The sequence below is a fragment of the Monodelphis domestica genome, chromosome 3 (genome assembly GCF_027887165.1).
Source record: "Monodelphis domestica isolate mMonDom1 chromosome 3, mMonDom1.pri, whole genome shotgun sequence".
Classification (NCBI taxonomy): domain Eukaryota; kingdom Metazoa; phylum Chordata; class Mammalia; order Didelphimorphia; family Didelphidae; genus Monodelphis; species Monodelphis domestica.
Genome location: NC_077229.1, coordinates 442,198,014 through 442,214,287, shown reverse-complemented (window position 1 = coordinate 442,214,287; position 16,274 = coordinate 442,198,014). Strand labels below are relative to the sequence as shown.

The window sequence follows — 16,274 nt, the reverse complement described above, 5'->3', positions numbered from 1 at the left end:
TCATGATCTTCGACAGAGCTGGAACTAAAATGCATATGATTGGAGGGTAACTATATTGTGTGTGTGTGTGTGTGTGTGTGTGTGTGTGTGTGTGTGTGTGTGTGTGTGTGTGTACTATGGATGATTAAACATTATCAGCATTGGATCTGTATGCATTGTGTTATAATATCCATATTTTTAAAGGAGAAACTACCCAAGAAACAGATGGAAGTAGATAACAGAATAATAATAGTGAGGGACTTTAATTTTTTCCTCTCAGAATTGGATAAATCTAATAACAACAACAAAAAAGGAATGTATGGAGATGAATAGAACTTTAGATACGTTAAATGTAATAGTTATCTGGAGAGCCCCTTTACACATACATGAAGCTAGTAGTAGATCTAAGACTGAGCATACACATAATACAAACATAGTTTATATTTGAACAACAATGGTTCAGAGAGCATAAATATTCTGTAAAAGTCTTACTTTAACACTTATCATATTATGTAGGTAATCCTGCATCCCTGAGGGGTTGTGGCATTGGAACAAAAGTTCCACTGGGTCTGGTCAAGCTGAAAAGACTTGGTTTTGGAAAGAGTATGGTCCTGGCAACATATTGGGTCTCCTGTCAAAGGACCAATCTAGTTACATAAAGTCCTGGAAATGTATGTTAACTGAGAACTAGATAGGTTAATTTAATCAAATTAATGCTAATAGGAACATGGACAAATAGGTCTAATATTACATCGCTAGAGCTGTTGAGAATTGTTTCTTAGGAAACAAGTTGGAAATATACATTATGAATTGTAAAGCTATTAATGTTCATTGACCTAGAGATCCCATTACCAGTAATTATGCCCTAAGGGAATTATTGAGAGGGCCAAAAGCTGTGTATGTATGAAAATATTCATGGAAGCTTTGTTTGTAATGACAAACTGGAACTAACACAAATGGAATGATTGGGAGAAATGGCTGAATTGATTGTGGTATTTGAATGTAATTAATTATATTATTTATTTTAAATGACAAATTTTAGACATATAAAGAAAATAAGGGAAATATATGAAGAGATGAAAAGAGAATAAAAGAGAGTAAGAGTAATACCTACTATGATTGCATTTAACAAAAGTCACAAAGTCAAGAGAAAAAAAGCAGAGGATGTTTGGATTAGCATACATATATTATTACACATTTTAAAACAAACTGTAAACAATGTAGAGTTTATGATTTGCACATAATTTTTATGTATTTGTTTATATAAATGTTTTTGTAGGTGGTGGTAGCTACTAAGTATGTAATTTTAAAAACTGAAAAATAAAGAAGCGTTCAGATGATTTAGTCAAACCTCAGGCATAACTGCTCCCCTTGTGTTAGCAATTCAAATTCTGGGCACATATTTATGGTGAAAGAAGGGTATATGAGTTAGTCCTGAAAACCTAAATTCATAAAGGAATGATAGTTTTCAGAATAGGCTGGTGACTGAGCATGCCTAATATAAATAGTTCATCCCAAGGAAGTCTTCATTACTGATGCACATAGAGGACACATAGAATAACAATTGAATTTTGTACCATTTCATTTATTAAACCATGGTAACATACATCGGTTATTTATTTGGGCTCTAAGCAGCTCTGCAAAATGTATTTCATGCATATGGAAAACATGAGCCCAAGCGACGACCTTTAGAGTAGTGAACTACAGCTTAAAAAAAAACCCATAGTAAATAAATGTTTATAAATTCATTGGGTTTGAAGCAGTTTCATTTGATATGTAATATTTTCAGTACCTCTTCTGATACTGACACTTACCATTGTCTTGACTAGCCGCCCCAAGTCACCCTGCCTCTTGCAATATTGATTTTAGATACAGAAATATTCCATACTTATGTTATATCAAGCTCATGGTTCATTTGTCTATTGATGATGATTCCAACACAGAAACCAAATAGAAACAAGAGGCAAAGAATCACAGTTCAGTCAAAATGAATAATTTGGCCCCTTTCCACAGAAAGCCACACCAATTATGGGCTCATTTCCCTCCTTTCATATTATATAGTTCAACCATTCAAAATCAGACCAGTCTGACATTTATAAATCTCTCGAGTATTCATGCTCAGTGTAGCTCCATCCAGTAAAAGAAGTTGACAATACACATCTTTGTTTCAAATGCAACCTGAAGTCTTTCCTGCCTTCAAAAGTCTGTAAAAGATTGGGTAGACTTTCTATCTCAACAGGGAAAGAGACTGTTTATATTTAAACACAGTATGGTGCAAGTCAGTAAGTGCATCAAGCATTAGCAGCAATTATACATGTAATTATCATGTTCTTCATAATAATGAATAATAAATGTGGCTTCTTTGTTCTTTTCTCCCTTCCCTTCCCTCCCTCCCTTCTTCCTTCCTTCCTTCCTTCCTTCCTTCCTTCCTTCCTTCCTTCCTTCCTTCCTTCCTTCCTTCCTTCCTTCCTTCCTTCCTTCCTTCCTACCTTCCTTTCTCCCTCACTCCCTCACTCCCTCTTCTCTCTCCCTCTCCCTTTCTCTCTTTCTTTCTTTCCTTCCTTCCTTCTTGATTTCTTCCCTTCTTCCTATCCATAGAAACATTGTCCCACTCCATTTCCAACCTTGGCCCATACATCCCTCCTTAGGTAGCCTGATGGCCCTTCCCTCATGGAGAGCCCACCACATTGGTTGCAGACAGTGCAGATGCCCAGTTGTTTTTTAGTCCTAATGTAGCTTGGAATTCAGAAATACAAATCATCCACCAGTTTCACCCTTCCAAACAGTAAGGAGTATGGGTCTTATCTGATTTCAAACATGTCTATTTTCACTTATGCTCAATGTTTCAAATGATAGCATATTGTATCAAATTGTAGAATTATAGAAAGGATGAAGGAAAGAAGATGTCTTAGAGGTCCTGTACTCCAGTATTTGGGTTCAGTCCAGAAAACAATCCATTTCTTCTTTGCTCCAGTTTACTACGTAGACATCCTTACACCTGGGTTCTTGTACCTACTCTACTACCATCTTGATGTTTGGTCTTGGGCCAATTACTTGACATGTCTGTGTCTTGTTTTCTGCATCTCTCAAATGGGAATAACAATACCAACCTAAACAGAGTTGTTTAGAGGTTCAACAGAAAAAATAGATGCTACAGACAGTTGTACAAAATGTAACAGCAATGTAAAATAGTAATATTATCATCACCATGGCACTGAACTATCTAGAAGAGAGGATGACCTAGATTTATTAATTCCCCAGTTTCACCTTTCTCCCATTAGTCTCTTAGCCTTATATCGAGGGATATAAGGCTCTAAAAGGAGAGGGAATGGGGACAGCAGCAAATGGAGAATCCCAATGGCTAGCTGCTCTAATCTCAGTCTCTGAAATCTGGATGAATTCTTATATCTGCATATTCCTTATTTACTTGTAGTTTGCTACATGTGCTTACATTTCCACCAAATTGAGCTAGATAAGAGATTAAAGCAAACTTTCTAAAGTGTCCACACCTTGCAACTTCCAAGGATATCCAGTGAAGATCCCTAACATGGCCAGAACTTCTAAACTACCAATAAGCACATCATACTTCTTAAGATTATGGCCATTTTCTAAGTTTGTGGAAGGTCAGGATAATTTGTAGATAATTGCAGGTTGTTGACTCACTAGTGCAAACACAAAGGTTTATTCATCTACTCTGTGTACTGAAATGTCCTGACATCCAGGCTTTAGCAATGAGATTTCTTCTGAGAATCAGTAATGGTTACCAACTTTGATAATAACAGGTTACAGTGAACCCCATACTCTTGGTAATTCAGAAATCATTACTGTTTTTTTCCTGCCAATATTCAATTTCAACTTGAAGACTATTATAGAAAAATGGAAGAGGCTTGTTTTGCCCCCAGATGGAACAGGTTGCCAATGAGCGAGTGGTTTCCTCAAACTGTAGAGAATTGAGTGAAAGTTTGACCTAGATGATTGCTAAGGTGCTTTTCAATACTGAGATTTGGTGATTCAATGTTTCAGTCTTGAAGGTCCTTTCCATTTTGTATTTTCAGACTCTACAGACATGGCTTCTTCCAGAAAATCAAACAAACAAGCAAACAACTTATGTTCCTTCTTTCTTAGAACTCAAGGATATTCTAGCAGCAGTGCAATGACCCAGGACAATCCAGAGGAACTTAGGAGAAAGAATACTGTCCATAACCAGAGAAAGAACTGTGGAACCAAAAATGCATTAGAAAAATATGTGATCAGTCGTGTAGTTCAATAGGGATTTGATTGGGGTTTTGATGTTAAAGGATCACTCTAGTGCAGATGTGAATAACATGGAAATAGGTTTTGAAAAAATGACACGTGTATAGCCCAGTGGATTGCTCGTTGGATTCAGGAGGGGGGAGGAAAGAGTGGGGCAAGAGGAGGGGGCAAATCATGAATCATGTAACCATGGAAAAATATTCTAAATAAAAAAAGGGAAAAAAGAATTATAGTATATCCCCAAGATGTGACAGGCCTGGTTTGAGGGTGGTATTTCCACTGCCAGAAACTGTCTGTGGTTAAATGGTAAACTACAAAACTGTGTACAACAGGTGGCTCAGAGCAGCTGGGAGAAAAGCCAGAATGGTCTAGTATCTTTGATATTCTCAATTTCTGTACCTGCTGGTTTCCAATTATGAGAGTGCATCACAGGTTTATACTTGTGAGTCTCATCCATGACTTGTGCCTCATTTTTTTTATTACTTTCCTCTTTTTTTCTCCTCCTTCCCATTCTCTTTTTTGTCTTTTCCTTTCCCCTTCCTCCTTTTCTCTTCCTCTTCCTTTTCAAAGAATAGAATAGCTTGATAATTTGTTTCTGAAATCATTCACCATAGGAGCAAGGGTACTCTAATCTTGCTAGATGAAAGTGTCACTTGACTAGAGTATGGCCAACGAGGTGTTCCCAAATTTGGTATATTTAGATGCATGAGAAATAGAAAAATTTCTTTTTCCTTTTTATGTTGTGTCTTTTTATCAGAGACTTGATTCAGGCTGGGAAATAGGGGTTTTATACAGCCCCTTTTGTCATCTCTATTGGCTGTGATGCTCAAATCAAAGACTTTTTAAGGTTCACTTGTTTTGGTAGAAGCTGGACATGGTGACATATGCTTCCTCTTGACTTAACCTCAGGTCGGCATTGATGGGTTGTCCTGGGGCAGTTGGATTTGGAGACAAGACTCCTAGTTTGAGTGGAAAAGGGAATACCAGGGCACTATTTCTGGAATCAGAGCTAAGGAGCAGGCCTCCACAGGAATGAGCTTCATTTTTGCTATTCTCCTGCTGATTGGGTGACTTAGAAGCCATGAGCACAGAAAGGTCACATGTATTGAAGTTCCCGTCCAGACAAGTTGGGGGCGAGTTTCCTCCAAAAGCCACTGGTGGGATGATGTTATTCTCAGATGGCCAGTCAGGGCTGAGCCCAAACTTCTCTGCTGCATTGATATCTTGGGGGAGTGAGACTTGCAGAAAGCCTTCCACCTCTTCTTTGGATTGAATGCCATCTACTTTATGAATCTTATCATCCAGAAAACATTCTGGATTGAAGCTATTACTGAAATTCTGGAAGAGAAAAGTGGCAATGAGTTCAGACATTAAACTAGAAGGATATGGTAGCAAAGGTTCCTGAAAATCATTATTTCTGACTGGTTAAATTTCCACAGAATATAAAAAGTGCAACTCAGTAGACTATTGAGAGAACAGTAGATAGCAAAGCATGGTGTTACTAGGAGGTAAGCTTCTAGAAAGAATTATAAACTATGGGAAATGATTTTTTTCCCTTAAAAACAAACAAACAAACAAAATCACCTTTACCTTCTTAGAATTAATATTGTATATTGGTTCCAAGGCAGAAGAGTGATAAGGGGTTAAATGACTTGCCCAGGATCATATAGCTAGGAAGTGTCTGAGGCCAAATTTGAATCCAGGACTACCTATCTATTGCTCAATCCACTGAGTTACCTTGCTACCCCCAGCAATAATTTTCTGGTCTTTTTTTCTAGATTAACTCCCTGGGATGCCCAATGTTTCCTGAGTCCTTTTCACTTTCTGTAAATAAGGTCTTTGGAATTATTGTCATTCTTTTAGATCCTGGATTCAGTGGTGCTGTGGTCATGCTCTACCCACCTGGTAAATCCAGGGATAAGAGAATAAGGTTAGTATCTTATTCCCACCCCCCCAAAAAAGACACACTTGCTCAGAGCATCTTCCTTGTCATCAGAACATGTCTCAGAAAAGAGCCAAGACCTCATGTGCCATTACCTCTCATCCTGTAATCCCTCCCCTGGGATGATCTGATCTACTGGCCCAAAGATCTGAAAGTTTCAGAAAAAAATCCAACCTTTTGTGGTTTCCTACACAGCTGTTCCAGAGTCGTCTTGTGGTCAGGGAGGTTGGGCCACAAAACAGGTTTAATTCTGAAATAATAAAATGTTTGTAGTAAAATAGGCAGCAGATGCAATGTGGATAACAACTCTATATCCTACTGGATCAAAATTCCTAAGAAGTGTAGGGGTTAGAAGGCCAAGTCTAGAATCAAGGAAAACCTGGTTTTAAGCTTTGCTCTGATGCAGACTACCTTTGTGATATATATATGTATATTTTTATTATTATTATTAATATTTACAGCGCCTTAAGGCTTACAGAGTACTTTGCAGAGATATCTCATTTTATCCTCACAACAATTCTGGGAGGTAGGTATTATTAACCCCACATTTCAGATGAGGAAATTGAGGCAATCAAAAGTAAAGTGACTTGCCCAGGATCACACAACTAAGAAGTTTTGCAGGCTGGAGTTGGACTCAGGGCTTCCTGACTCTAGACCCAGTGCTTTCACCAAACTGGCTCCTAGACAACCATCTATGATAAAATCAGAACTGGAACTAGTATTGGAAGAAGCCTCCTCATTGGAATTTTCCTACGTTGATGAAATAATAGATTTGGACCAGATTAATAAAAGTAATATGAGATTTGGGGTCTGTAATTAACTAATTGTGGGATTATGTGTGAATCTTCACTTCCCTTGGCCTCAGTTTTACCTTCTGTAAAATAAGGAGATCACATTATATAATCTGTAGGTTCTCCTTTTTGGTTTTTTAAACCCTTACCTTTTATCTTAGTATGAATTTTGAGACAGAAGAGTGGCAAGGTCTAGGCAGTTGAGGTTAAATGATTTACCCAGGATCACACAGCTAAGAAGTGTCTGAGGCCAGATTTAAACCCTAATCCTCCTTTCCAAGTCTGGCGCTCTATCCACTGAGCTACCTAGCTGCCTCTTGGGCACTACTCCAGATATAACACTTCTAACATGCCAAAGAAACCTCTTTAACTCTTCCTATAGACTTAACTCCTCACATGGAAGTGGACTTTACCCCATGTAGCCTCCTCCTCCCAGAACCTTCAACTGAAGAAAACTATCTAGGCCAGTCCTATCTCTTCAGGATCCATCCCTGATTTTCTGTAACTTCTCTAACACATCCCCACAGGGTTATCTCCTCCTCTACCCTCTTTGCCTTTTCATCTTCTTATGTGCTATTGGCCCGATTAGTTCTAGGAAGATAGGGAGTGTCTTTCCGCTTGTTTTTGTATTTCTAGCACTTAGCACATTACTTGGCACATAGTAAGTGGTTACTAAATGTTTATTGACTTAATGACCTCTAAGGCTTCTTCTAGCTTTATCATCCTATGGTGCTAGGTAATCAAGTGAGAAAAGTGTATGCCTGGGCACTAAATTCACTAGACAGAAATATGCAGAAAGGCAGTGGTAAACTCTGGACCATCATGAAAAAAATTCTCAGTGAAGGAGCAAAGATGAACATCAACACAAGTTGTTTTTGATTCAGACATGTCCTACTCAGAAATAACTGTTTATTCAGGTTATTTAAGGAGATAACTTGAAAGTGTTCCTCTTTCTTAGCATTCATTCTATTTCTTTTTTTAAATTAAATTTTTATTTTTTGAGGAAAATGGGGTTAAATGACTTGCACAGAGTCACATAGCTAGGAAATGTCTGAGGCTGGATTTGAACTCAGATCTTCTTGACTCTTGGTTTGGTGCTCTATGCAGTGTCTCTTAGCCTTCCTTAACCCATGTCTTTTTTTTTTTTGATTCCTAAGAAATTACTGAGGAGGATCAGCCTAGTATCATAGGTAGCATACTCAATTTGGAATGAGATTTAGCTTCAAGTCTAATTCTGTGACCCTCTTCATTTGGTCTCTTAATTCTTCCTCTGTAAAATGAGGGATTTTGACTAAATGATCTCTAAATTGTTTATAACACTTGCTCCATTATCCACAAAAATATTACTGGTGCTGGAAAATGAGCTGGCATTGAGCAGAGACAGTGGCTTTTTAACTTCTATGCAATCTGTACAAATTAGAAGAGAATCTTACCTTTTTTCCCAAAGCAAACAGATCACAACAATCCCCAGGATCCCAGAGGAGAAGCTCAGAGTGATGATGAAGAGCATGACAAAATCCAGCTCCTCTGGAAATCAAGGGCAAGGTTATTATTATTTATACCTCAATTGGTATCCACAGCAGACTATGGCTCTGAGGTAACCTACATTTACTTAGCTACTTGGGTCCATTTTATTTTTTAAAGTGTTTTAAAGTGTTTTTAAAAGTTTTAAAAGTGTTTAAAAGTGTTTCTGTGGCCTGTCCTTTTCCTCTCCCAAACTTCCCACTTATGAAGATTCTTCGCAATACTTAATATTATAGAGAAAAACTTAACTAAAAAATTTTATGACTGACTAATGAAATGATAAACCATGAATTTAGGATACTGAAGATGAAACAAATCTATTACCTCCTGCCTTAAAGGGGAAATGGATTTAAAATGAGGGAGGGAGAAGGAAGGAGGAGACAGAAAGGGAGAGAGAGAGGGAAAGGGAGATGGGGAGAGAGAGAGAGAGAGAGAGAGAGAGAGAGAGAGAGAGAGAGAGAGAGAGAGAGAGAGAGAGAGAGATTGAGTTTTGGAGATGATCAGTGTGGAAATTTGTTTCATCAGGTTATGTAATCATGTATTATAGATAATTTATACCTTGTTCATGGTTTTTCATTTAACAATTAGTGAGAGATTAATAAAATAGGTGGACGTTAATAAAATAAAAAGTAATTCAATAAGAATTATGAGTAGCAGGATAGGAGTATTCTCAAAGACACCATGTTTGGGAAACTGCACCAAAAAATAAATCTACCCAACACATCATCACCACCAACTTTACCACTATCATCTTCATCATCAATCACCATTATTATTACTATCATAAATATTTATGTATGTTACATTATTTTATTTTTGGAATTGGTTAATATATTAATACAACTGTAATACTTTTAAAATGGCTCTGTAGCCACAAGCCCAAGATAAAGTGATTTTTCTGAATGTTTTGAGGGATTGTTGCTCCTTCAAATAGTACTAATTTGGGTGATGGAGCTATCATTTGTAGGATTGAATATGATCAATCATCAAAGATGGCCCCTGTCTTACCTACAACAGGCAGATAGTTACTGAGCAAAGAACCTTTCTGGGGGTAAGGACAAATTGTGCACTGATAGTAAGCATTCATATAATTTGAGCAATCCAATTTAATTCAACAAGTTTTTATCAGCGTCCACTACATACGAGGCACTGTGCTAGCCACTGGGGATATGAAGACAAAACGAACAATCGTCTTTGCCCTCAACAAACTTACATTCTACTGGACTGGTCTAATATGCAACATGATAAGTCCATACTGTTTCTCTGAGTAGGGATTTTTTTTTCCTTTTGCTTTGTATCTCTAGTGCTTATCACAGTGTGATACAAAGTGAGTGCTTAATAAATAAATGTTTGTTGATTGATTTATAAATACATTCATAGAAGATTGTAGAGAGAAAGGAGAGAATGCTGATATGGGGGTGGTGGGATATCAGGAAAGGTTACTCCTAGGAGGAAGTACTTGAACTTGAAGGAAGCTGAGTCCAAGAGGTGGCTACGAAGAAGTCTAATAAAGCCACTGAGATTATTAGTGAATTGAGGAAACCTAGAATGGACAAGCTGTAAGCATGGTAGCTGGAAAGTAGGAAAATGAAGGTCAGAATCAGAGATATTGATAATTCCTACTCTCTTCAGGGCAACAGAGTCACTTTCCATTTTTACCCTGCACTTGGGCTCCATTCATTTTAGGATTCTGTGAAATTGACTAATTCTCCTTTTTATAAATATTAGGTGAATTGTAGGAGTTTAGAACCTTTTAGGAGTTGGCAAACTATAGTTTGCAGGCTGAAATTTGTTGAAGCTTGCTATTAGATGAAATCTACTTCTTTCTCACTTTCCCTAAAAAAGACAAAAGAAGAGCAGGTAGTCTTATATGGTATCTGAAAAATGTTGGAATATCCTTGGGATTAGTCCAGGCATGCAGAGTAGTCACCTGTCCCTCTTCCTCAGTTCTCCTCCTCCTCTAATTCCATGCCCCATTCATCATTCATCTATTTATCATTTACCTATCTATGTATCCATCCATTCATCCATCCATCCATCCATCCCTCTGATTATCTATCTACCTAATAATAGTTAGCATTTATGTGGTGCTTTGTGGATTACCTTATTTGATTCTTACAACAACCCTGTAAGTTGATGCTATTATCACCCTCATTTTACAGATGAGGAAGCTGAGGTAGATTAAGTGATTTGCCCAGGGTCACACAATAGCAACTGTCTGGTGCAGAATTTGAACTTGTATCTTTCTTACCTTAAGTCTAGTGCTCTTAGCCACTATGCCACCAATATGTGATTACTGAGCATTTGTGTAAGTTGCTGTGGGTGCCTAGTGTGCAGAACATAGTAGATGTTATGTAATTGCTTGCTATTATTATACTGAGAGTTAGGTAGCATAATGGAGAGAGCACTGGACTTGGAGTCAGGAAGAACTGAGTTCAAATGTGGTCCCAGATACTAACGGTATGATCCTGGGCAAGTTACTTAGCCTCTGATTGCCTTGATTTCCTCAACTATAAAATGAGGCAGATAAGAGCATCACTTCCCAGAGTTGTTGTGAGGATCAAATAACGTTTTTAAAAATTTCCCTAATTACATGTAAAAACGATTTTTAGCATTTAATAATTTTTTAATTCCACATTCTCCCCCTTCCTCCCCAGATGGTAATCAATCATATATACATATATATATTCCATATGCAATCATATGAAACATTTTTCCATATTAGTCTTTTTGTAGAAGAGATGTCAAACAAACAAAAAAGAATGTGAAATATAGTATAGTTTGGTCTGCATTCAGACTTTATCAGTTCTTTCTCTAGAAATGGATAACATTTTTCATAATACAAACCTTTTAAAGATGGAGTGCCAGGTTATGCACTGACTCCCCCCAGACAGAATGCCATGTATGCCCCCTATAGAGATTGCATGCCATATTCCTTCCCTCCACTGAGTGCTGGGCATGTTCCCTCCATTACCCCTGGGGGGGGGCAGAGAGAAAGCATTCCCTTTGGGTTGCTGGATGAAGTGGAAAATATCCTCAGTGAGTGTATAGAGGGGGTGGGGTGACTAGAGTGCTTGGCACCCCTCCAGTTCTGCTGTCTGTGAGCTGCCTACCTTACCCACTGTGCACTCCCATGGGCAAAGGGGCAGTTGTTGTGAAAAAATGTCCTCATGCACGGTGGAGAGGGGGAAGGCAGCAGTTTTTCCTCAGTCCCTCTACTTTTCTAGTAACGAACTGGGGATGGGGGTGGCGGGGGAGGATGGGAGTGACTATGTGCCCACAGAGGGCACTCTGCATGCCATCTTTGGCATCCATGCCATAGTTTGCCATCACTGATCCAGATCACTGTATTGCTGAGAATAGCTAGGCCATCCACACCTTGTTCATCAAATGATTTTGCTGTTACTGTGTATAATGTTCTTTTGGTCCTATTCACATCAGGTTGCAACAATACATTTAAGTCTCTCTAGGTTTTTCTGAATACATCCTTTTCATCATTTCTTTTTAAAAAATATTTATTTCCCTCAAATACATGAAAAAAATAATTTTTTATTCTTCATTTTAAAAAAGTGAGCCTAAGTCTCACCCTCTCTTTCCCTCCTTCCTTGAGATGGCAAGCAATCTGATAGATTTTATATGTTTAATAGTGAAAAGCGTCTTTCCATATTACTCATTTTGTGAAAGAGAACTTGAAAAAAACAAAAGAAAAATGAAGAAATAAATTGAAATACATTATGACTTGGTCTGCATTCAGACTCAATCAGTTCTTTCTCTGGAGGCAAATGGCATTTTTCATCATGTGCTCTTGAGGATTCTCTTGGATCATTGTACTGTTAAGAATAGCTAAAGCCATTCATAAATGTCCATCATATAATAATGCTGTTACTATTCTCCTGGTTATGCTCACTTCATTTTGCATCAATTCATATAAGTCTTTCCATAAGTCCAAAATCCCAAATCATATATCCATATAAAAAGTGATAAATCATGTTTTCTTCTGTATTTCTACTCCCACAGTTCTTTCTCTATTTGTGGAAAGCATTCTTTCTCAGAAGTCCCTCAGAATTGTTTTGGATCTTTGCATTGCTATTAGTAGCAAAGTCAATTACATTTGGTTGTCCCATAATGTTTCAGTTACTGTGGATAATGTTCTCCTGGTTCTGCTTATTTCACTCTGCATCAGTTCATGTAGGTATTTCCAGTTCTTATAGAAATGCATCAATTAATCATTCCTTATAGCACAATAGTATTCCACCACCACCATATACCACAATTTGTCATTCCCCAATTGAGGGACATCCCCTCATTTCCCAATTCTTTACCACCACAAAAACTGCAGCTATAAATATTTTTGCACAAACAGATCCTTTCCCATTTTTTTTTTCATCTCTTTGGGATACAAACCAAGTTGTGGCATTGCTAGATCAAAGGGCATTCATTCTTTTAAAGACCTTTGGGCATAATTCCAAATTGCCTTCCAGAATGTTTGAATCAATTCACAACTCCACTAGGATTGTATTAGTTTTCCAATTTTACCACATTCTCTTTAATATCTATTATTTTCCTTTACTGTCAGATTGGCTACTCTGCTTGGCTACTCTGCTAGGTGTAAGGTGGGTACCTACATAGCTTCAGATTGCTCTCCAGAATGGTTGGATCATGTCCAATTCCACCAATGTTGCCAAATGAGATATCATTTTAACAGTGCTTAGACTAGTGCTTGGCACATAGTAGGTGCTTAACAAATATTTTCTTCTTCCCTTCCCTTTTCCCTCTCCCTTTCCTTCCTTTCTTCCCCCCTTTTTCCTTTTCCTTCTTTCCTTCCCTCTTTCCTCTTCCTTCCTCCTTTCCTTCCTTTCTTCCTTCCTTCTGAAAAATGGGCCACAGATATAAACATAGAACATAATCATTGCATACCTGCTTTGGGTCTCAATGGTGTTCTGAAGTATACAGTGGGGCTCCAATCACTCCAGTATCCTGAAAAATACTCTCCACCAGGAAATGATCGTATTTTAACCTCATATGTTGAATTTGGTTGTAGCTTTCTCTCCAGAAGTGTTATATGAGGATAGGATGACCTTATATGCTAAAGAGTGAAACAAGAAATTTTTGTTATTCTTGTTCATAATGAAGAAATAGGTTACATGCACTAAATGTGAACATATGAATGTTATGAGTCAAATTTAATTCAGTAATGTTGAGTTTTTGTGGGTTTATTATTTGAATATCAAATTTCCTTAGAGGTTCTCTAATAGGTTTTTAAGCAAGCCAACAGAAGTTATACTTGACAGGTGTACCCAACCCCTCACATCACATTATATAGGTGGTCATCTACTTTGTTTGTGGTCACCCTTAGCCAGAGGAAAAGGAAACATGGATTAGGTGAGCCAGACTTTGAAAAGGGTCCATTTCATCTATTGCTTTACTTCCTATCTATACTGAAGAAGAGAAAGCTGAGTAAGGTGGAGGCAATGCTAAGGTTGGTGTACTACATGTAAAAACATGAAGAAAATGCCTTTCTGAAAACCAAGAAACTGTCTGCAAATGATGGAGATGATCTCCAACATATGAGGATGTAAAAGGGAACTGAGGGATGCTCTTGGCTGTGAAAGGAGAAGCAATATCACTATGCCCATGATAAAGATACTTAGATTGTTGCTTTCATTAGCCCCAAAATGGATATGACAGGCATTCAGGAACATTTTTATGTCCACTATAGTGATATGGTCCACCCTGCTTATCTTATGTGTGGATATACTTTATATTATTTATATTTCCTTAGTCTTTCTCTGAAATAATTGTACAATGAGGAATCTCAAAAGTGATTTCCTCAGGAGAGGGCCTGAGGTTGAAGGTTGAGGGTTGGGCCACTTCTGGGAAGGAGAGGGCAGAGGAAAGGTGCCCACTATTGATTGGGTCCAAGAAATGTGGGCTACTACAGTTCAACCTATGAGTTGGTTACATTGAAGTCCAGAATGAGGAATATGGTGGGAAGGCCACAGGAGAATACAAACAAAAATTTTAAGACATTAAAACAAATTCTGAACCAAAATACAAAGAACATTTTTTTAAAAATTTATTTTGTAAAACCCTTATCTTCTATCTTGGAGCCAATACTGTGTATTGGCTCCAAGGCAGAAGAGTGGTAAGGGCTAGGCAATGGGGGTCAAGTGACTTGCCCAGGGTCACACAGCTGAGAAGTGTCTGAGGCCAGATTTGAACCTAGGACCTTCCATCTCTAGGCCTGGCTCTCAATCCACTGAGCTACCCAGCTGCCCCCAGAATATTTCTTTATACATAATAAAACAGAAGAAGAGGATTTTGCAAGGAATAAGATCATCAATTTCAATGAAGAGAATAGTCAGAAGGAGAATTTCATCTTAATTCCAAAATGGATGTCAGGCTTTAGGTGATGGGATTAGGATAGGTTAACTTGAAGTACTTGGCTGGGAAGGGAGAGCTGGGGCCAGGGAAAAAATATAGATAGCCTAAAATCAGAAAAGGAGAATTTTTTTGGTAGTTGGAGACAGAACTGGCTTCCTTATGTAAGGACCCAAGGGACAAAGATAAGGATGGGGCCAGGAAGTAGAGAACTGGTTGGGTGGTGGGTCAGGAAATGTTATGAGAATGTGCTTGTTCAAGTCGGTGTTTCTGGACATAAAACCTTCCTAAAATTGATTGCTGTAGAGTCTGGAAGGGTCAAAACACAGCTTTGCTAAAGCTAATACGCACATGAGCATGGAGAAGTATGTCCTGTTGGCTGGAAGCCTGGGGGAGACACAATCAAGGCCAAGGTGGAAGATAGCAGGGAATATATCTCTAAGAACAACTAGGCAGGCAGTGATGCTGCTTTCTTTGCTTGGGTGGCTTGATATGGCTAAGGAAGCTTCTACCCCTCCTGGGTAGTGGCCCTTGCCCCAAATCCAGTCTTAATCTCTTCCCCTTTATGGAGGGGGCATGTATGAGAGGGTAAGAAGGGACTTGAGTCTAAAAAATTCTCTGAGAAAATTAAAAAATATGTATTGGAATCCCTAAAGTAACACAACATTTAGCTCATGTGGCAGAATCGCTAATTTTTGGACAAAAACTAAAAGGAAAGCTGTGTGACCCTTTGACAAATCACTTAACCTTATTTGCATCAGTTTCTTCATCTGCAAAATGAGATGTAGTAGGAAATGGCAAACCATACTCCAGCATCTTTAAGAAAACTACAGATGGCTTTAGTTGGACATGAATGAAATGACTATATAATAAGAAAACTTCTCCCCTTTGAACCCTGGCAATGTTTATTTTTCCATTGTAATTGGAATAATGTGAGCCCTGTAAGATGCCCTTTTTTTTTTTTAAATTTAAAAAACCCTTACCTTCCATCTTGGAGTCATGGAAGAGTGGTAAAGGCTAGGCAATGGGGGGGGGTGTGAAGTGACTTTCCCAGGGTCACACAGCTGGGAAGTGTCTGAGGTCAGATTTGAACCTAGGACCTCCCATCTCTAGACCTGGTTCTCAATCCACTGAGCTACCCAACTGCCCCCTAAGATGCCCTTTAAAAGGGTGATGAATAATTTTCAGGGGGTAGGAGGAGGAAAATATTTATTGCTACTAGTGATTCAGTGTTTCATTGTTTCAAACACTAACAGTATTTCAATCTCCAGTCTAGGGGTGTCAGCTACAGACTAGCAGAGGGAGAGGACCTGAAAAGAAAGCTTTGTTGTTTGCTGGGAGGAGAGGTGTGGTGCTATTAAGCATCCCTCCTGTGGTCCATCCAGCATTTGGCCTGGTTTAAA

General features: G+C 38.3%; 1 protein-coding gene across 1 annotated transcript in view; it reads right to left on the bottom strand.

The window, feature by feature from the left end:
- Nucleotides 1-1,146: 1,146 nt before the first annotated feature.
- IL7R (interleukin 7 receptor) overlaps nucleotides 1,147-16,274 on the bottom strand; it is a 33,313-nt gene continuing 18,185 nt past the window's right edge. Inside the window, exons 5-8 of the mRNA XM_001372983.4 lie at nucleotides 13,408-13,576; nucleotides 8,400-8,493; nucleotides 6,350-6,425; nucleotides 1,147-5,571 (exon numbers count right to left, since the gene is read on the bottom strand). Of these exons, the coding sequence (XP_001373020.1) occupies nucleotides 5,083-5,571; nucleotides 6,350-6,425; nucleotides 8,400-8,493; nucleotides 13,408-13,576 (828 nt within the window). The 3' untranslated portion in view covers nucleotides 1,147-5,082. The remainder of the gene's footprint in view (nucleotides 5,572-6,349; nucleotides 6,426-8,399; nucleotides 8,494-13,407; nucleotides 13,577-16,274) is intronic.